Below are 21952 nucleotides of genomic sequence, written 5' to 3' on the forward strand. Positions count from 1 at the left end.
TGGTTCATAGGTTCAGTGTGAACTGTATAGGAAAACTTTAAACTAGCTCTAAAATCAAACAGCAACTTTATACAGCTTGTTCCCATTTTCTCTGTTTCTCGGCATGTAGCTGCATGTTCCTTCAAGATTGCAATCACATGCAAGCCTATTATGCTATTTGCTTCATCCGACTTGTCTGTTCCTTGCTCCTTTGACTAAGCAAAAGAAGGTTACAGAATTCTTTTTCCTTGTGCAACAGGATTCTCATACATTTCAGTACCACACCCATTTATTTTAACTCACAAGCCTATGAAGTACTGAGGATACGTCTATTATGTCATAGCATTAGTCAAACTCCAACCACAAAAAAGTCATTTGTGTAGGTAAAAATGACTACTTCTGAATATACTATATAAAAATATATATAGGATATTGCCACCCCAGTAATGAATTGTTCATTCTTTTAGAAGCTTGCTACATTTTGAAAATCATGTTTTTTGAGCCACATTCTGGTTAGTGTTCGCTTTTTGAAGACTAGTAGAGACTCTCCCCGCTTACACATACACACACACAATGATGAAGGCTAGGCATTGTTATGAAAGCAGGGATTTAGTTACAAGGCATCAAACCGAGAACCTAGGCAAATTTATAACACAAATTCCACATGTTCAGCACCACCACCTATATTATAAGAATATTTAGCATGCATGCATTAAATGGCCTCATTTGCATTCCACTTGAAACCATAATGAAGCTTAACTATGGGTTAATAATAATAATAATATTTTTTATTTATACCCCACCCTCCCCAGCCAAGGCCGGGCTCAGGGTGGCTAACAAGCAATAATAAAAACAAGGTGAATGATTACAACTTAAAACAAAATTGAAATACAACATTAAAATATTGAAACATTAAAATGCCTCATTAAAATGCCTCATCGCAGGAGGAGAAGGAAAAGCCAGGTGGAATAACTCTGTCTTACAGGCCCTGCGGAAAGAAATCAGATCCTGCAGGGTCCTGGTCTCACGAGACAGAGCGTTCCACCAGGCCGGAGCCATCACTGAGAAGGCCCTGGCTCTGGTTGAGGCTAATCTGACTTCCTTAGGGCCTGGGACCTCTAGGGTGTTGCTATTTATGGACCTTGAGGCTCTCCGTGGGGCATACCGGGAGAGGCGGTCCCGTAGGTACAAGGGTCCTAGGCCGTGAAGGTCAAAAGCAGCACCTTAAATCTGACCCTGTACTCTACCGGGAGCCAGTGTAGTTTGAAAAGCACTGGGTGAATATGCTCCCATGGCAAATTTACAAATTTAAAGGTGAATGTGCAGTGTACTGATGCAGAGGAAGAAAACTGCAGCCCCTTCACTCCTCCCCCATTCTTGCTTCTGAGAGCTCAGCCTGAGGATTACGTCTGAACCTGGGCTCCATGGTTTGCCTTCCCCAAACAAGCCATAACCAGTAAGGCAAGAACAAAATCTGGTTATAGCTCATGGCTTGTTTGGAGAGATTTAATTCCCGCGTCTGGGTCCAAACGCAACGCTAAGCCAAAGCAGGGCTCAACTCCTGGCAGCATTAGCAGTGGGAGCAGGGGGGTGGCGTGACCCCCCAGGACATGGCACATTCATTTTTAAATCACAGTCAAGCTTAACAGTGGTTTAAAGTGATTTGTCAACCAGAACAGAGAAAAGCAACACGTTAATTTACTCTCGTTTGAGAACATATCTACTTTCCTTAGAGTACTGTTTAAGCAGCTTATCAATGCCTGTTCACTCTCTCTTCACAGGAAACAGTGGAAGCTTAGTGTAATAAAATTACCTCAAGATCATCAAGTGAGCGAGTAATGCTGAATCTCTTTGTCCGTCCAAATGATCTTCGAGCAGAAGAGCGCTGGGGAAGCTGTCCTAAACCAGAAGTAGGTCCAAACTTTGTACACTAAATAAGCCAAGAAATATATATTTAATTATATTGCTTTATTCATTCCTGATACAGCAAAAATTATTTGACTTTATTATCCCCGTTGATGGCACTTAGTATTTACCGTATTTTTTGCTCTATAAGACTCACTTTTTCCCTCCTAAAAAGTAAGGGAAATGTGTGTGCGTCTTACGGAGTGAATTCAGGCTGCGCAGCGATCCCTCTTGCTGTTCTGGCTTCTGAGATTCAGAATATTTTTTTTCTTGTTTTCCTCCTCCAAAAACTAGGTGCGTCTTATGGTCTGGTGCGTCTTATAGAGCGAAAAATACGGTGGTTTAAAAAAGCGGGCTTAACAATAGTCATTTGTGGGACTATGTGCAGATTAGCAACTAAACAATGATATACTATTATTTATTTTACCGCCTAGATCTGCTACACAGATGCTTGTGGTAACATGCCTGCTTTTTAAATTCTAATCAATGAAATAGATCTTGAACAAATTTTACTTTAGCTAGCAAGTGAAACAGAATAAAAAAGAGACCAGTGAATAATCTGATATACATGGAAAAGTGCACAAATTGAAGATTAAGTGGCAGGCAGCATTAATACTGCAGGTTAAAATAAAGATGCTCTACCACCCATCTTCCTTCATCCCTAGCCTTCTAGTGCAGTTCTGTTTACATAGGTGACATAGTTGCACTGCAGAGAACAGTATTAGGCGGAAGCAACCTTGACCTCATGTCATAGCCCAGGAGATACTTTCCCTGATCAGTGAATATCAACTATAAATCAATCCTTATTCCCTTTAATAAACCACAATGTTAGACACCAGACACCATCTTCAACTGTCTTCTGAATCACCCTTTTGTATCTTTGTTTTCTTACACTCCTCTGGACAGGCCTGGATTAAAGCAACTGGAGGCGCTGGGCCAGGAGACACTGGGAGGCCTGAATTTAATAGCATCTGCTCCTGAGAAACAAAACCCCATTCTCTTCTTTATCTACTCAATGGAAGCAGAACATTACTGAAATTTGAGCATTCATGAAAATATTGTTTCTAAATTTATAAACTTTAGTAAGTTTACAAAAGTATGGAATTAATGAAGACATTCACACAGAACATTCATAGGGGAATCATAGCTGTAACATTACACTATATGCAACAGTTTCTTTCAAGCTTTTTTAGATGCCAACTTATCAATTATATCATTAAAATCAGTGAGTCGCAGTTGCAGAGAATGCTTAGATCACACAACCAATCTTGGGCATAGCTGTCAACTTTCAGATTTGAAAATAAGGGAACAGCAGCCTCACCTGTCCCGGGGACAGTCTACGGGATATCTAACAATCCAGGATAGCAGCGGGAAGCAGCGGGAAATGGCGCTGGAATAAGGGAATTTCCCACAAAAAAGGGAAGGTTGACAGCTATGATCTTGGGACATTGTTGACCATAGATCATGCTATATCCTTCTTAGTCTAGAAAATAATCTTTCATCAGTACAGTTTGTAATTGTTAAACACACGAACAATCTGAAAATTGTTTCCACATTTGGAAAACCTGTCCAAATTTTCTCCTGTAATATTATTTGATACATATATTGGTGGCTGAAACTTTCTTTTTCCACAGGGTAAGTTTGCACAGATGGAAGTGAAATAGTTAATTGACTAGACTAAGGCCAACATCCTTTGGATACACTTCCAGCAATGCAATTGTGAATCTGTTTCTTGTTTGCATGCAAGTTCACAAAAAAATAAAAATTACCAGCTAATGTGAGCATTTGACTATGCTTTCTAGTTAAGCATGTTAGCATAGAGTTCATATGATTTTTCAATTTTCCATGGGATGCCAATAATCAAATCCAGTAGAAGCTAAAGCTGTATTTGAGGCAGTTTGGTTACAGAAAAGTCTGCACACGAAACAGTAGACTTTTGCTTTTGTGGGAGAATCTACTAGCCATTCTCAAGGGTGGTTTTCTCCATTTACTTCTTACTATAAATAGGGACTCAACTTCTGTTGCAATCTTATACACATATACCAGGGTGAAAGCCCCCTTTGAGTAGCATGGTTCCTACTTCTTTTATGAATACTCATAAATACATTCTTCATGTTTGTCTGGGAGATAATGGGAAGTGAACTAACGCGTCTGCTATTTGCAAATTTACTTTCATAAGTGAGCAAAGTACACTAGCCAGGACACCATATTATAGCTGATAAAAGGCCACTGTTGAAAGCAGTGCCCTTGTGTCATCTTCTCCTCATTCCTGCTTAAGAAGGCAAACCCCATAACATGACATCACCACAGTGTAGCTTCCATGCTACCTTACTGACCACCATTTATAGAAATGGCAAATTCACAACATAATGATGACGTCACCTCATACATTTTGGTTTGCTAACTGTTATGAGGGAAAGAAGAGGCTTTAGCCCACACAAGCCCCTCCTTTCTCCCAAGATGTATGGTTGCCATACTTTGATTCATCATAGCCTACCTCATGGGGCTGTTGTGAGAATCAAATAGGGAGGAGAGAACCACATATGCCACCTTGGGGGAAGGACAGAATATAAAATGTAATGAGTGAGGGAAAGGCTAGAAATGGAAAGCAAAGTAGTATATTAGATAACCAGGATACTCCTTACCCTGTTCTCCTCAACTCAACTCCTAGGGATGCAGCAGGTCTGCAAAGTGCCCTGCAGAATCCTCACCAGGTAAGTGGGCAGGAGTTATCAACAAGACAAGTTTGGGAAGTCATGTTTGGGCATCATCCAGACATGGCTGGAGTTGTTCAGCAACCACCCGCTTCATCACCTTGCCCAAGAATGGAAAAATTGAGACTGGGAGATAACTGGACACAATGGCTGTTTCAAATATAGTTTTTAAAACAACTGCTTCTTTAAGGGGTTCTGGGAAGACTCCCTCACAGAGGGAAGCATTCACTACCCGATGGAGCCCTTTGCCAAGCCAAGCCTGGCCCACTTGCCAGGATGGGCAAGGATCAAGCAACAGGTGGTTGGTTACACTCCTCCAAGCAGCCTGAGGTAGGTAACAAGCTGAAATCGATCCCATACAACTTGACCAGACAGAGCACGGGCACTCTCCCAGCCCAGCTCCACTACCATGGTAGAGTCAACCTCTTTCCAAATTTGAGTGATTTTATCTGCAAAAAATTTTGCAAAATCATTGCAGGAGATCTCGACCTCACAGGACCTCAATGGAGAAAGTGGTTCTGTTAAATTATGAACCACTTGAATCAGTCTCCTGCGACTGTTTTCAGCTGATGCAATAGAGATGGCAGCGATGCACAGGCTTTAAGGGTTCTCTCTTCTGGAAGTGACATGTACCTAGACCATCCTTAGATGTGTCTGTACTTCATGTTGCTCTGCCAGGTCATAATATCAGCTGTGTTATCCCTTGGAGCTGTGGTAAGGTTTTGCTTGAGCCTTCATATTTTGGTCCCCATTGGCAGATGACATTATTTTTCAGCAGTTGTGCTGTTAGGCTAAACTTATTTAGTTTATGCTAGTTACTGATTAGTACTGAGAATCTTCTGTAAGCAGATGCCTTCTGTCTTGCTTTCACTTGGTTTAACTCCATATATTTGACATTGTGATTCAGGCATTGTACTGGTTCTTGTTGAGTTTTCCTCCTTTCTGATTAGCTCTGCCCAACGCTTCCTTTAGAATGGCAGCATGTTCTTTGGCAGCTGATGCGATTATCATGTCATCTGCTATGATGTGTGCACTTAATAACACTCGTTTTTCTACTAGAACACTTGCAGACTTTATTCCAAAAAGGAGTTTGTTGGAGGAGTATCTCCATGGGTAAATGAAGATGTAGACTTCTGAAGGCTATTTGTCTACTGTCACCTGCACTTATCCAGGATCATGAATAGTTTATTTCTAGCTGATTTGGCCTTTTGTGGGGTAGGGGTAAAGATGAGGGAATCCTGAATTGCAAGCAACGTAAATGGTGCCCCTTAGCTTTGTTTTGCTATGACTATACAGTTATTTTTTTACACTCTGATTACCATGACATTGACTTAGGTAGGGTTTGGGTTTCCACACTTTGATAACAACTCTATCAGCCTCCAGCCTTTAAAAAGTAGCCTTAAGATTTGGTAGCATTGCATATATTTTCCTGGATCCTTGGATCTTTGGGGTCACAGATGGAACCAAGCAGATACACTGAGTGTTGGGAAATTATCAAAGCCCCTCAAAAATATCTAGATATAGTTTGAAAACATTATCTTTGCTGGAGGGTGCTTGTAATGCAACATCATAAACTCACCTGATGAGATTCAGAATGAAGTACACTGCCTAGCATTAGTGGATCCTCTTTCTCTGTGATGTAGAACGGGAGAACTTCTTAATTACACCCAGCTGTGCTGTAAGCTATTCCTGTACCCTTTCATTTAACTGTGGCATTTCCAAAAGCAGCCAGTATGTTCTCTGAATAAACACTTTGCCCTCCAGGATTGCTGCAGTTTTCTGGTCTTGTATTTGCTTTAGATCCACTGTTGGGCAACTGAAGACTCTCTATTCAACACCAACGGTCTTGTATCCTGCATCTTGCTCCCTTGACTTCTTTGGTTGTAGTTTTGCTGCCATTATTCCAACACATAAGTCATGCAGCCTGTTCCTCAGTTCAGGAGTTACATCTGTTTGCTTTAGGTTGAAAACTGGTGCAGGGTACTGCTAGGTAGATGTAAAGCCACTGCCTCACACTTTCTCCAGTGGCTGCCTGTAACTGTAGTTCAACTGGTGCCTTAAACTACTTAAATTTGTTACTGCAGTTAACAGGGACTACAGACTTCTTGTTTGGGCTGCTTTTGATTCAGTGAGGGAAACAGGCCTATAGGCCTAAAGAGAACCTACAAGTATGAAAACGGAAGGAGAGGAGCCGTCAGTTAGGAGTGCAGAGTTGCTGTTGGGCAAAAAGAAGAGTGTGCATGCTATGGGATGTAGACAGAAAAGAGAGGGTGAGTTAGCAGAGAGAAGGATGAGCAAAGAGCTCTGATGGGTCAACACGAAGAGATTTCACTGCAGTATGCAGACAGAGAAAGGGAATTAAGACAGAATGGAATAAAAACCATATATATATATATGTGTGTGTGTGTGTGTGTGTATGAATATGTATGAATGCACTCCAAGCAGTGCTATAAAACTGCGGAGGTGGTTGATGCCAGCATGTCATTACCGAAGGGTAATTCCAAAAGGGTTGCTGCTTAGACTTTTTCTTCAAATGTCTGCTGTTTATTATTTAATGGTTAATTCCCCCTCTTAAATATTGTACTGATTAGTGCACCATTTTTATTGTTAGAATATTTCATACAATGCTTCCTTTTTAAAAAAAAGTATTGCATTTTTTGTTATTAAGTGCAATAGGCTTCCTGTTGGAAGGAAAAGCAAGATGCAACCATTCACTGAAATAAGTTGGCATATATGCATATAAGCTCACATGGCATATATGCATTTAAGGGTTGGGTTTTTTTAATGAACAGCTGATGTTTGCTGAAATAAACCAAACTCACTTGTGATGCAAGGACAATGCTAACAAATCTGCATAATACTATCAGTGTCTTCTTTTGCATAATTATAGTGTCTTCAATCTTCAAGAGCTCTGCTCACTTTGCTTTAGAGACTGTCCTTTTAGTAAAGAGAGAGAGAGAAGCTTTTTATAAAGCAAAATTAGTAGCAGCTGGAATTCTGTTTAGCGCCATGCAATTTAATGTAACCTTTTTTAATTGTAGGATTTTGTTCTATTTTTAAATAACATCTAGAAAAACTGTTCTAATATTGGGTTGCTATGCATTAATTTCTGAGGGCAGAACTACATGTTCTAAGGAACATGTGGTGACGGCTGAAAATAGCAACTTATCTTCATCCTTCCTCACTCCTTCATAATGTCTAGCACAACTTACCCATGCCCTGACTAATTATGCTGTCCATTACCCCACCTCCACTGTGCATCACTGACTGCCCCTGACAGGGAAGAGAAATGCTTCGCATAACAATGACTTCCAGACATAGGTTATGTTGTTCTACACATTGCAGAGGCTGCTTTTTCAACAACAACATGTTTCTTATATAGTAGAGCTCTACCCTGGTTAGTCAAATTCTTCATCCAACCTCTGCTTAAAAACCTCCAAGGAAGGAGAGTCCATCACTTTCTGAGGAAGTCGTCCATTCCATTGTAAAACAGATCTTACCGTCAGAAAGTTCTTCCTAATGTTTAGTCACAATTTCCTTCCTTGTAACATGCAGCCATTGGTTTGAGTCCTACCATCCAGAGCAGGAGAAAACAAGCTTTCTCCATCTTCCATGGGACAGCCCTTCAGATATTTGAAGATGGCTATCATGTATTGTTGGTATAGTTTTGTTTTACATTCTGTTTAGGCTCAGAGGTTAACCTATACCAGCCTGACATTTGCTGTGATATCTTTACATGAGAGGAGGGGTTGTACATGTAAAGACTGACTTGACCTTAAATGCTCCCAGCAAATTATCAAGTTTTACGTGACTAAAGGTGATGGAGTTAAAAGGACATTAAGTCCTTTGTTAGACATACTTAAGAAATCTACTTGGGCGGATAAATCTGTTTGATCTCTCAGAGCAGAGCTGTGTTCATGGGGGGCTCAGATCCTTGCTCTGAATGGAGGTCCAAAGGTGCCTCTAGACCAGGGGTTGGCAAGGTTTACCTCGCCTGGGCCAGTTCACTCCCGCGGAGATCGCTCCGTGGGCCAGATGCGCAGACACGATTTCCAGTGCCGCAGAAACAAGTGCCCGCTCCGTGCTGCACCGGTTTAGCACAGCAAGCGGGGACTCGCTGAGCGGGCAGCTCAGTTCGGAGGCAGCTCGTGGACTGTTTAAACAACCCCCATGGGTCGCTTGTGGCCAATGGGCCGCAGGTTGCTGACCCCTGCTCTAGTCTAGACACAACAAGATTCAATTCCTGGAAATAAGCTAAAGAAGGAAGACAGTGAAGAGTATAGACCCTAGTCTTTTTACAGTTGTGGGAAAGAGGTTTGAAGTTGGGGGAGAGAATACACTTATATCACTTTTAATTTTGTCTCTGCTCTGATGCTAGATAAATAGAAATAGAAATCTGTATCTCATTAAAACCTTTGATTTTTAATTTACGTAACTTTTTAAAGTTGCAAATTGCTTTATGTGTGGTTTCTGCTAATCTAAAATATGTCAGCTTGGGGTACATACTGTCCAAAGGGACCAAAAGGAAAGGAAAGAAGTCCATTCTTTGATGCAGCTGTTGCTAGCCCAGGAAGACTCCTAGGAGTTGATTCATTCCCCAAGTAATACTGCAGTTAAAAATCTAGGGGAGAGACTAAGAGTAAAAACGAGACACCATTCACACAATTAGCAATTGAGTGATTTTCAAAAAACTAAATAGCAGGCACAAGTCTAGGTCTGGGCTCTGGTGCTTTGCATGTTTTTTGTCAGGTGGGGTGAGAACTCCCGTTTGCATAAAATTGGAAGCTTTCCACTGCCAACATTAGGTGTGTGGGTCCTAATATGCTACAGCGGGGTGGAGGGGAATATGTGAAATTCCCGTGCCTCACCCACCAGGGTCCCAGTTTAGATTCAGCCCCCCTGTGCCTCCTATTTACCTTTAAAAACCATTCACTCAATTGATAATTGCATGAATGGTATCTTGTTTAATCTGGCCCTGAGAAATATTGAAGACTGTATGATTATAAGAGAAAGGAGAAGTAGTTTTAAGAGAAAAGGCAGTAAGAGACTTAGGGCATAAGCAGAGAGAAGAAGAAATTCTAGTTATGGTGTTATAAGAATTTAAGGTCTCAAATACAGTATATAAATTAAATGTACAAGGCAAACACGTACATAAATATATAAACCATATATCTGAAACAGTACAGGAAGACAGCCTTGAAACCATTTTGACTCTCCCAAACTGACCAAATGTTTCTCTGCAAGGGGGGAGGAAATGACCCCCCCCATTGTCTCTGTGCTCACAAATCCTGCCTTAAGGGCACATTTAAGGTGTGAATAGGGTGAGTCTGTGACCTGGCTCAGGAACTAAGTATTTATCATTACAAAAGAATGGCCAGGCTGCCTGGTGATCCAATCAGTGACCATTGACAGGTTTTCTGCCAGACAGGAATTTGGTGGAGACCACCTCTTTCTGTGATGTATGTATGATGTATTGGGGTGATGGTCTTGAGTTTGAGGGTGGGCAATTTCAAAAGTCTACATAAGGGCTGGCACACCCTGGTTCTGGGTCCTCCTGCATGTGGGGGGGGGGAGCACCCTGTTGCAACAGTTTTAATAAAGATCAGGCTTACTAGCTGCTTTGCTTCTCAATATTCTCTGGTTGGCCTCTGTTATTTTCTCCTACCGATAGGGAACCCACTCTAAGGGCTCTTGGATACCCCATAAGGGAAAAGGGGCAGATTTTGTTTACAACAATGGATAACTAGTAAACTGATATTTTAATACGCCTGGAATTTCCTTTATTAGGATATGAACAGCCCAGTTTAGTACAGTATTCAGCAGATAAGGTGTATAAACATTGATTTCTAAACATTTCTTAAAGAATCTTGATCTCCAATCCTCAAAAGTAACCTGAAAAGAATATGGAAGGATAAAAGCGGAACATTGACAGAAAAAATGATGTCGTTAACAGGTATTGCAGAAAACAGCTGGAGCAAGCTGATCATTTTTAAAAAGGCAAGCATTTATAAAATGAACCTTTCCTCCAAAACAATCCTTCCCCCCCAAATTATATTCAGCCTCCAAAACTCAACTATGCCTCACTTCCAAATAAGATAAAATACAGTAGTCCTACAAGGGAGGCCCAATGAGGCACAACCATCTTGAAATAAAACATGAAAAATATTTGTAAATGAACATGCAACGGTATTATATATTGGGGCGAGGAACTGCAGGCCTGGCCCAGAGGCTAAAAGTCTCCTCCTATCTAGAACTTGCCCTGAGTGACACGTCTCAACAGTTCTGTGCTTCCTCAAGTGTTTTAACTTGGCTGGAATGTGCTCTTGAACTGTAATAATGGCTCTTGTTTGCAGAATAAACAGGTGTGTGTGTGCGCGCGCACACGCGCATGGACACACATGTAGAAACTGCTGACTTTTGCATGACTAGTTTGTAGTCTACTGTACAATGGTAAGAGTCATATCTGCTGCCCTGCCCACTTTCGGCTCTGGCTTTACGCCTATCCATGTTTGTCTCTGAACTTACCCATCACTAACATGCAGCCCAAAGAAGACAACCTGCAGGTTCTGGCTGCAAAAGCTTCCCGACTCTGCTTTCTATGAATATACAGTGGTACCTCGGGTTAAGTACTTAATTCGTTCTGGAGGTCCGTACTTAACCTGAAACTGTTCTTAACCTGAAGCACCACTTTAGCTAATAGGGCCTCCTGCTGCTGCCGCGCCGCAGGAGCACGATTTCTGTTCTCATCCTGAAGCAAAGTTCTTAACTCGAGGTACTATTTCTGGGTTAGCGGAGTCTGTAACCTGATGCGTATGTAACCCAATATAAATACATCCTCTCCTTGGGAATTCTGTATCAATGAAAATAATATACTGAATAATCTGCTAAATATTACTTGCTCCTCTGTTTTTCAAAGGATTGCACTACAGGTGTCTCCTCACTCGCATGTGATCAGCATGTGTGCTCCTGCTGACACATGTGTTTTCAGTGCTGAAAGGGGGAGGGGCGGAATGGAGGAATTCACACTTGTGCGCATCCCAGTGACACATGCAGTGTGCAGGAACAGAATCCCTGTGTAAGTGGGGATTCCCCTGTACTTCATATGCTCTGGGTGAGTGTTCCGCAAGCCACTATTCCCTCCTCAGTGCTATTTAATATCTATATGAAGTCATTGGTAATGATCATTTGGAGTTTTGGAGGAAGATGTCACCAATACACTGATGATACACAACTTTACTTCTCCATAACATCTGAATCAGGAGAGGCTGTGAAAGCTTTGGATCAGTGTCTGAATGCAGTGATGGAAATAAAATCTTTCACCTGGAAGCAGTGAGAGACTAAGGGTGGGTGAACAGAAAGGAGACACGTTGTTTTAGCTGAATCATCCTTCCCTTCATAGTCTAGGACCCAGGGAAGCTGGGGTGCATGACAGGTACCATTAGACAGCTAGCCAGGTACATCTATTGAGGGACATATGCAGGGCATACTCCCAACATATGTGTAATAAGGTGAATGATTTTCATGCAGAGTGTCAGGTGTACATGGTCCTTAACAGCCACTGTCAAATTGTCTATAGAGGTAAGACATAACAATAATCTGTCCTAATTCATAGGACTGGTCCCTCCACTCCTACTAATGCATGAGGCAGAAGGAACCTCCTGCCCGATGATGTACACACTCAGACAGTCAACAGGATGCAAGCTGTGTTAAATCAAGAGAACAGTGCTGCATTCCTTAGTACAGTATGTTTATGGAGACAGACACTGACAAAGTTAGACGACTAGGTACAAAGATTGTGTAAAAGTTCACTCATGGAGTTCATCTGAAGGTGAACTAAATAAGGGAGATGCTCTAGAGAAGAAGGAGGGTGCAACCAACTGTTCTGTAGTGGTATGAATATTGCTTCACCATGGGATGTAGAGGCAATACAATGTGAGGGACACCTCTGGAACCGGTAGTAACCTTAGTGAGCAAAGAACCTTTTGAGTACTCTGTGCTCAAAAAAGGTGGTCAGCGACTGAAAGCTGGTGTATACTCCCTGTTGGGTAATGTACAGAGTGCCTCCAGTTGGTGGCAAGCTGCAGTAGTGCCAACAAAAGAGATAAAGTTCCCACATTGTGTGCCATGTGCACAGATTCCTCAATCTCCTGTAGATTCAAAGGGATGGTAAAGGGTGGTATACAAATTTAATAAAATAATAATTCTTCATGTGTCTCCTCCATGAGAGGTCCAGAGGGTGGCAACACAACAACAGGTCTTTTCTGCAGTGGCTCTCCATTTGCGGAACGCTCTCCCCAGGGAGGCTTGCCTGGTACTTTCATTACATGTCTTTAGGTACCTGGCAAAAATGTTTATTGATTACCAGGCTTCGGCTGATTAACATTCTATGGCCTTTTAAATATGTTTGTGGGAGGGATGTTATTGGTATGTTTTTCTTTTATTATGTATTTCATATTCTCATTTTGTATTTTTATGCTTTGAACTGCCCTGTGATCTTTGGATGAAATATAATAAGTAATAAAATAACAGGGCCAATAATAATAAGAATGTGATCCTCGGATGAAGGGCAGTATAGAAACAACAACAACAAAAATAAATATAATATAATATACCCAAATTGTCTTTGTGAAGGTACTCTAGCCCAGAATTGGAGCTGCATAGTAAGGACATCTGGAGCAGTAACAAATCTATACAGCATGTGCTCGGTGCTAGGACTCGAGTTAGGAACTGAGATTATTGGCACAGAGAAACAATATGTACCCAGACAATATGCTGTGTGAACTGTAAGTTCATCTGAGACATATGTCGTATGCAACACAGGGTGCCAAAGTTGCCGGTGCAGAGAGCACAGAGTATGGGACACTGGAGTTTTGGTGGAACTGCCTGTGCAATGAGAGCCAGGCATTCCATATTTGGCTCTTCTTACTAGGGCAGTTTATGCTAGGGCATTTTGCTAATTCCTTAAGTTTTCTAATACTTGTAAGACACTTGATGCAACCATACCTAGGACTGTTCCTATAAGTATTGCCCTTTAGAGCTTTAATAGTGGGAGTCCTGTTTCTCTGGACCTGTTCTTGGCAACACTTGCCTTTTAAATATTTGTTCTTTATCTTTTTCCAGCAGCTGCAGTTAGAACATACTGGATCCTTCTGTATTAGAAAGCTTCTGGTTCATTCTGGATTCAACAGTTTTGGCAGATGACATGATTTTTGGGATCTGGCTGTTCATGAGAAGGCTGTCTCTATGAAACTACAGTTCTCTAAGATGGAACAGGAGAGCGGAACATCTATTTTTTCTGGCCTTAACTGCTGCCCACGGCTTCTGTGCAATTGCAGCAAGATATAGGCATGAAGACCTGAGGGTAATATTCTAGCACCTCTTTTCAGGAATGCTGGTGCAGTGCCTTTGATGTGAAACCAGTTCTGAATTATAATTGTTTTTAGCAATATTGACCTCCTGTAGGCTTATGATTGGAGCAAAATACATGCCTACATTCTTGGACACTTATTACCATATCATTCAAATTTTTGCTGTACTGAAGCTAAATTTTCATAGAATCATAGGCTTGGAAGGGACCACAAAGGTCATCTAGTCCAACCCCCTGGAATGCAGGAATCTTTCGCCCAACGTGGGGCTTGAACCCACAATCCTGGGATTAAGCATCTCATGCTCTAACAACTGAGCTATCCTGGCCCTTTCCAATTTTGATTGTTATTTGGGGTGGGGGTTGGGGAGGACAAATACCACCAAAGATTGCAGGCAATTTTAAAGAATGGGGTGTGTGTGTGTTTTAACTTTAAGAAGGACTTAAAAAAAAATTACTGCTGCTTCATTCAGTTGGCAGTTTCTGGCAGCCAGCTTTGATCCCTTTCCAAAATGTCCTTGGGAAGGGCATTATATCATAATGTAGTATCCTTTCCAGGGCATTCTGTCCAAGATTTTTTAAAATGCAAGAAAAACTATGAGCCATCTCATATTTAAAGGCAAGACACCTCCCCGCAAAATCTTAAAATTTGCTTGCTGCCATGAAAGTTGCTGAATATCCTGCCCCTAATTTTGAAGGAGACGAATAGTCCCATGAAAGGGGGATATCTGGCACTCCTTTAATTCAAATGGTTAGCAGGTGGCAATTTCAGGCATTTAGGAATGTTAACACTGCGAGACACTTTATTTTAGTGGGTAATAGGCCAGCAGTAAATCTTGCTGACACAATGGGTTCAAGGCCAGGTGTTCTTTTGTTTTGTTTTTCATTTGTGTTAGTTGGCAGTACAGGTCCCTTCCCTGTCCATATGTCAAATTTGACTGTTTATTTTTCTAATTGTGGGCTGGTCTGACTCTCTTTACGATGCACCTCAGTACTTACTATTTTATTAGAGGTTTAAGCATATGGGCCTAATGCCCCCAAACAAATTATTTTGTGGGGCTACAGGAGCTTTGTGGGGCAAGTCATTCTGGGAGCTCTTCCTGGATCACAGTATGGCATATGCTCAATTAACAAGACAGACGGGCACAAAGTAAGAAGCATGTTGTGAGGTCGCCTGCTTCCTGTCCTCTTTCATTACTTGAGGGCCTTCCCACTTTCTCAAAATCGTTTGGTTCGCTCAGGTGCAAATGACTTGGGGATGAGAACTGGCAAATGCCATTGCCACCAGATTAAAGCATATCTAGACTGAGATGGCTGGTTGACTGCTATGTTGAAAAGGATGGTTCTGAGATGTGCCAAGGACCCAAAGTGCATTGCCAGAGCCAGGGAAAAGGTTAATAGGACTTGAGGTGGAACCTGGTAGTAGTGGATGTTACATATTCCCCACCACAGCAGCATTCCTGGAATGATCGTGAATATCTTTCAGGTGACAGTTATGGCACAGGATTGGAGAGGGGAACACTGCAGGGCATCCTTTCCTCTTGGTGCTACTCCGCTTAGAAGAACAGGGACAGAAATTCTCTTATGGAATGGCCACATCACCTACCCAAAGCTTAGAAGGCTGAAAAATGAGGCCTTTATAAAGCCTCCCAGATCACACTTTGAACAGGTTAGCTGCAACGACTGAAAACCATATGGGCTCATAGGCCCTGAGCTGGGGTGGCGCATGCATACTTCTAACCCTGCCCCAATCACTCAATAGCCTTTACAATGCCATTTTTCAGTCTGTATTGAAAACTTCCAAGTTTACCCTGCTGCACATTCTTTAATGGTTTAATAAAGTTGCTGCCCATACATTCTTTCAATGTATTTTGTGCAGTCTTATCATTCTGCATCTGTGTGCAACACCTGGAGTTGATTTAATTGTTATGAAAAGATCAGCTCCAGTGTGGCTGTACCAGCCCAAGTTCTTTTGCAAGCATATTTTACAGAGGCTTTCTAGTTTCATCTCACAAGAGGTTTGCACGTTACATGTTTAATTATACATATAAACCCCAAAACTTTGACCATTTTATATAGCGCGGGCAAATACAGTACTACAAAGAAATTAAAGAACAGACTTATTATGTCTAATTTTCCATGGGTGACACTAAAAATTCTTTGCTGCTCATAAATCACATTCCAATCCTCCACCCTACAGATGCAGTGCAATATTATTATTCAACATTCCTATTATCTGTAAGTACAATTTCTTTTGCATGGTACTGATAATAATTACAGACAAGGGGGAAAGAACAGAAGACAGCAGCTCCTTTATTATATTCCCCCATTCTCTAACAGCACTGCTTTCCAATTAATGGGCAAAATGACTGCAATTTCAAAGCATTTTCTGACAAGTGTTACATGAACATTCTTACCTTTTTATCTTCTTTGGCCTTTCTGACATTGTGTTGAGAGTCAAATGTGTTTTGTATATGAAACCCTTTTTTAGTCAATTCATTATTTTGAGACATTAGATGAGGCTGCCCAAAGCTGCCATTAACTCTGTATCTGTCAGCAGGAATCTTACTCATGGGAGGAGGAAGAGTTCCACAGTTGACACTTGACCAACCGTCTGTAGAATCTGTGTATGACTCTTGGTCACTTACACATCCATGTTGCCAATCTTTTAATACATGAACCGGCAACCATCTTTGATTGGAAATGTTCACAGAATTTTTCTTGCATGATGTAACTGAGCTTTGGGGAGGAGCTAGTGGAACCTCAGTGCGAGCTGAAGGAGCTAAGAATTTACTTACATTTTGAGATTTATCATTCTGAAACATTGCTTCTAATGCAGAGTTTCCTTCTTGTTCGTGACCAAATGCCCAATGGGAAATAGCCTGACTTCTACCTACTGCACTGTCTTGTGCACTATTAAGAGCATGTTTACTTGAGTTAGCTCCTAGTTCAACTACCAAAACTCTATTACTTTTCTCTTCTTGGTTAAAATTTCCAATACCACTATCACTATTACTGCTCATACTGTTATTCTGTTGACCATCTGCATCTCCATCAAGAATGGCTCTTGCCCGAACTCCCTCAATCAATTCTCCCATATCCCTGTACAAAACGGAGACAAACTGAAGAACAGGGAGAGATGACACTGGAAATTCTAGGCAGCCATTAGTGTCTGGATCTGCTGTGCATTCCAATCCAAAACGCCGTGCAATGCCCTGGTGAATTTTATGGTGAAAAAGCTCTGGATCCACCATAAACACATGGCATGAGGTCCTCAAAACTGCTTCATCTTCCTGAGCCAAACTTCCATCATCAATGGTTTGCATGGTAACTAACCCAAAGAATCTTCTGTCATCAGGGCATACAGCACTAAATGCCAGCTTCTCTGCAGGATATTCTGCAATCACACCAGATTTATTATTGCAGAGTTGAATAGAGTCATGCATAATCTTCATTATAACCAATGAATGGATTTTTTGTTCTGCTCGAAGACGTCGCATACATCCACGAATAGCCTGCAAACTATCATATTCCAGATTTGAACTTGAAGATGGAAGTTCAATTGATCCTAGGTAGCCTACAACCATTGCTACATTTAAAATACTTGCATCTAATCCAAAATATTCCTGGTTTTCCACTCCAATTCTAAAAACGGAGTCATCATTCAAGGCTTTGGGCAGTTCCTCATTACAGGGAATATCTGGGTTGTTATTTTCAGGTCCTACTTCTAATTTAACAGGAGCAGTTTCATGGACCAGCATTTGCTTTCTGGTCGTCGTCTGCAGATTACCAGCAGAAATGTTAGGATTTTCAAAGATCATGTTGAAAATTCCACCAGATTGCATTTCTTCTACAACCTTCTCTGCTCTGTTTATGCCCAATCCTTTGGAATCGGGCTTTGGCTTCAGCCACCCCTTCCCATCACAAAACCCAACTTCTTCATCGCTTGAGCCAGAGTCTGTGTGGCCAACCCCTTCAGCAATGACCATGTGCAAAACCCCAGAGCATTTGCCTATTAGCTTCACCACATCTTCATGGGATGCCTTTTTCACATTGATTTCATTTATAGCAAATATTTTGTCTCCTGCTTTAAGTCCCACATAATCAGCAGGACTACCTTTTAAAACGCAACTAAGAACACAGGGAGCCTGACCAGAGAGGGTAAATCCATATCCAGCTCTTCCTCTAGCAACTTCAACACTTCTTATGCTGGGACCATGCATACGCATTCGGCGTTTCACTTTCTCTCCTGGTCTGTACATGCTGGTATTTCTTGGAAAAGAAAGTCTGTGCAATGCAGTGTTAATGTTTCCTGGGATGCAGGCAAGGAATTTTCATGTCTTTATCCAGTGAAGCCTACAGAGGGGAAAAATACTGTTTAAATATATCTGCTATTCCCACTTTTGTTGTTGTTGTTCAGATACGTGGTAGTAATATAAGGAGGCTGACCCAGGTACAAACTCTCCTAACCAAAAGAAGCACCCAGCACAAACTCTACTATTTATTAGTGACACATCTACTACTTCCCCAAGTACCTAACATCTGCCAAGTTCACTCTCAGCAAGAAGCCCATGAAACTGCTGGCTTTCTTCTGTTCGTTTTGCTCCATATCTAGTTCCACAGTGTTAATTGTGACAGTTCCTAAAAGACCAGATCCTTCTATTCTGATATTCACTTTTGTAAAGGCAGATACAAAGAACTTAAAGCATGAAATATAAAATAATCCTTCCAAGAAATTGCATTGAGCCTCACCACTGACAGCCTTAACTTTAAAAGTAACATTTTTCTAGTACTGTACAGTGCTGGCTTGTTAGCACACAGTAGAGCTTACAGGACCAGAAATACTGTACTGCAGACTCAGATTTCACACCTTTTCACACTTCCTAATTCATCCATTTGCTGACATTTTTATTGTGATCATGGATCCGTTGTTCAAAGCCTCAAAATTCTAATCATCTTGTCCCCCATTTTATTCTATAACAGTGGCTGCAATCTTTCATTCTTGGAAAGAAGTTCCATTAGGCTCAATGGAACTGCATGTCAAGCAAGCATGGAGCAATTTAGTTACATTCAAACTAACATTATGGAGGACACTTCTACTCTTTCCATGTGTACTACTTCGTTAAAGAGATGTTGGTGAAACCACGCTTGAGATGGGACAGGAGTCCCTCCCCTTTCTTTTCTCTGTCTCAGACTAAATCCAGAGGCGGAAAGCAATACCTGAAGTCTCCTGGGTTCAGTGTGGGTTCTTTGCAGCTCACACAGAGCTCTGTCCTCCAACTGAAGGTTATAGCCAGGGACCTGGGGAATTAGCCAGAAGTCTGCTGCCTGCAACAGCTGCCTTACACCACCTAAAGGTAGGACCAGCTTTGACAGCTTGGTTCCTGCCTGGGTGAACTAACCCTTCTGGCACACCTCTTCTCCCTAGCAACTTACATGACCAATCCCTCTGCTTCTCCACAGCCTGGGATCTCAGTATCTAATGGCTCACCCCTTCCCATGGGTACCTCTCTGGGCCTGTTATCATCAGCAGAGGGCTTCTCTGCATACTCCCTCAAACTGAGCTAAGGCAGTTAAAAGAGAGAGGGCCTTCTCAGCACTGGTTCCTTGCTTGTAGAATGCTCTCCCCAGAAAGACTCACCTACATCCTATTTTAATAATATTTTGGTGCCAGGCAAGATCATTTCTATTATAACATGCCTTCTAATACGACCCTTTTAACTCCTCTAATATCAAAGAGCAATTTTATGCAATGTTTGTTTGCTGCTGGATTCTCTGTTGTTGTTTTTTAATTCGGATGGTTTTAATGGTGTTGTTTAGAAATGTATTTTGAAATTTATGGTTTGTTTGTTTTGTACTATGCTGTATGTCACTCAAAAATGAAATGAAAAAATGGAACATGTTGGCTTGACTGTAATATGCTGCCCACGGTGACTTCTTCACATTGCTCAGTGGTGGAAATTGATCCATATCTACAACACCCTTTTTCAAAATGTGGCCAGAGAACTGCACACCATATTCTAAACATGGGTACACCAAAGATTGATACAGTGACATTGCGGTACTTCATCCCTTTCCTAACACCAACTTTTATTTTATTAATGGAGCTGTGTTGGGGGGAAAGACCTCCCAATGTGGCTAATATGAAAATGTAAATACTTAACATCAAATAAAGTGCCACAATTTAAAATAGAAGTTAGAAAAATCTAAGTCCAATCAAGCAATCCCTAAAAACAATTAAATTATTTAAAACACAATTAAAAACCCAACAGTTATAATCCAACATCAGATCCCGTAATTAACTAAAAATAATGAGGTGCTATTTCATGGTATCATAGAAGCACAGAATTGTAGAGTTGGAGGGGACCCTGAGGATAATCTAATCCAACCCCCTACAATACAGGAATATGCAGCTGTCCCATACAGAGATCAAACCTGTAACACTGGCATTATCAGCACCCTGCTCCAACAAAAATATCAGGTGTTTGCACTTATGTAGCCAAAACATTGCCGCAATAGTATCAACAAGCTAGAGTTAGTCCTAAGGTCTGCAACAGACTGGAAAAGGGAGCATGGAGGAAGAGACGTATAAAATGTAAAGAAAACTACAGTATCTGGTTCACACTAAGAATTTTTAATGCCCCCAGGACAGAAGTGAGATATTAGAAATGTTAATTTAGCTGTGATGGGCACATTGTGAAGGGCCTGCCAGCCTGTCTATTTAACAGATCTTACAGGTGTATCAAAGAGCAGGGTTGCAAATACCGATCTCAAGGCCCAAGCAGGTTCATGTGGGTGGTCCTTGAAATCACTTTACTTCAAACCATTTACTGTACAACTTTAGAAGTTAGCAGCAGCACCCAGAAGCATACAGGCAACCAACTGGTACAATACTGGTGTACCATGTTCTGACCACATGACAAGTCTCTAGATGGTTGCATCCTGTGTTAGTTGAAATTTCAAAATGCAGTGCATTTTGAGTCCTCCAACTTCATTACAGGAGACATATGACTGGTATCCTTCATCACATGCATGTCTTGCCATTTAAAAATGTACCTCCTATCATTAGCCAATATTCCCTTTCTATTTTCACACCCTTTTAGCGAACTTTGTTATCCCAGCCAGCTCTCCTTGGCATAGGATCCGCACCTGTCCATTCCACCCAGTTCACAGTGGGGTCCTTTCAAAGCTCTTCAAACTCTTCTTGGGATTTCATTGTGCTCTGAATACTGTAATCTGCCACCACCTGCAAACTCATTACTGGTAGGCAACTTGTGAGCTGCTGCTTCTTTCTGGCTGAAGAGCGGGATAAAGTGTGTTTTGAGCGAACAGGCAGGAATAAACTTGGGCCGCCTTGCTACTCATCCCTGTGCATGCACAAGCTGCGGAGCTCCCATTCCAAGCTCCTACGAGGAGGATCCGCTCGCTGCACACACTTGCCTCTATTGTGGCAACCGTACTCTTCGCCCCCTGCCTCGGAAGCAGTGGCGTAGCGTGGGTTGTCAGCACCCGGGGCAAGGCAAGTAATTTGCACCCCCTAACCCGTGGATTTGCGCCCCCTAACCCTAACCCCCAGATGTTGCGCCCGGTGCAGCCGGCCCCCCCTGCACCCCCCACGCTACGCCACTGCTCGGAAGCACAAGACAGCGGAGAGCCCAGCAAAAGTCGCACCTGGGACACGGCGGGCGGAGCGGCTGCCTGCTGTTGCCTCGCTTCAGGGCGAAAAGACCCCCGGGACGAGAGCCGCGCCCCCCCCCGCAGGCACTACCTGGCGCCCCCCCCCCCGCTCGCAGCCGCCCCAGACAAAGCCCCCGCCGAAGAGGGCCGACAGCAAGCGGAGGGGAAAGGGCCCGCCGGACCCAGAACTTGTTGCTCTCGGCGGAGCCCGTCCAGGCTCCACACCGAGAACTAGCGCCTTAACTTCGACAACAACTCGCTCGGCGCCCACCCCCCACCCCGCCCATTGTTTCCCCGCCGCCTCCCCAGGAAT

The 21952-nt window shown here is 42.2% G+C and overlaps 1 protein-coding gene across 4 annotated transcripts in view; it reads right to left on the reverse strand.

Annotated features, from left to right (window-relative positions):
- The window catches only part of RGS12 (regulator of G protein signaling 12), an 82786-nt gene extending 61544 nt beyond the window's left edge, over positions 1–21242 (reverse strand). For 2 of the 4 annotated variants that reach the window (XM_081925541.1, XM_081925539.1), the window contains exons 1-3: positions 21112–21241; positions 16380–18318; positions 1793–1909 (exon numbers count right to left, since the gene is read on the reverse strand). In XM_081925541.1, coding sequence (XP_081781667.1) covers positions 1793–1909; positions 16380–18224 — 1962 coding nt within the window. In that variant the 5' untranslated portion in view covers positions 18225–18318; positions 21112–21241. Of the gene's footprint in view, positions 1–1792; positions 1910–16379; positions 18337–21111 lie in introns of those variants that run through there. The other 2 variants (XM_081925542.1, XM_081925540.1) reach the window with 2 other exon arrangements.
- Positions 21243–21952: the final 710 nt, after the last annotated feature.

Source organism: Podarcis melisellensis, assembly GCF_964234715.1.
Source record: "Podarcis melisellensis genome assembly, chromosome: 9".
In the NCBI taxonomy this organism is placed as follows: domain Eukaryota; kingdom Metazoa; phylum Chordata; class Lepidosauria; order Squamata; family Lacertidae; genus Podarcis; species Podarcis melisellensis.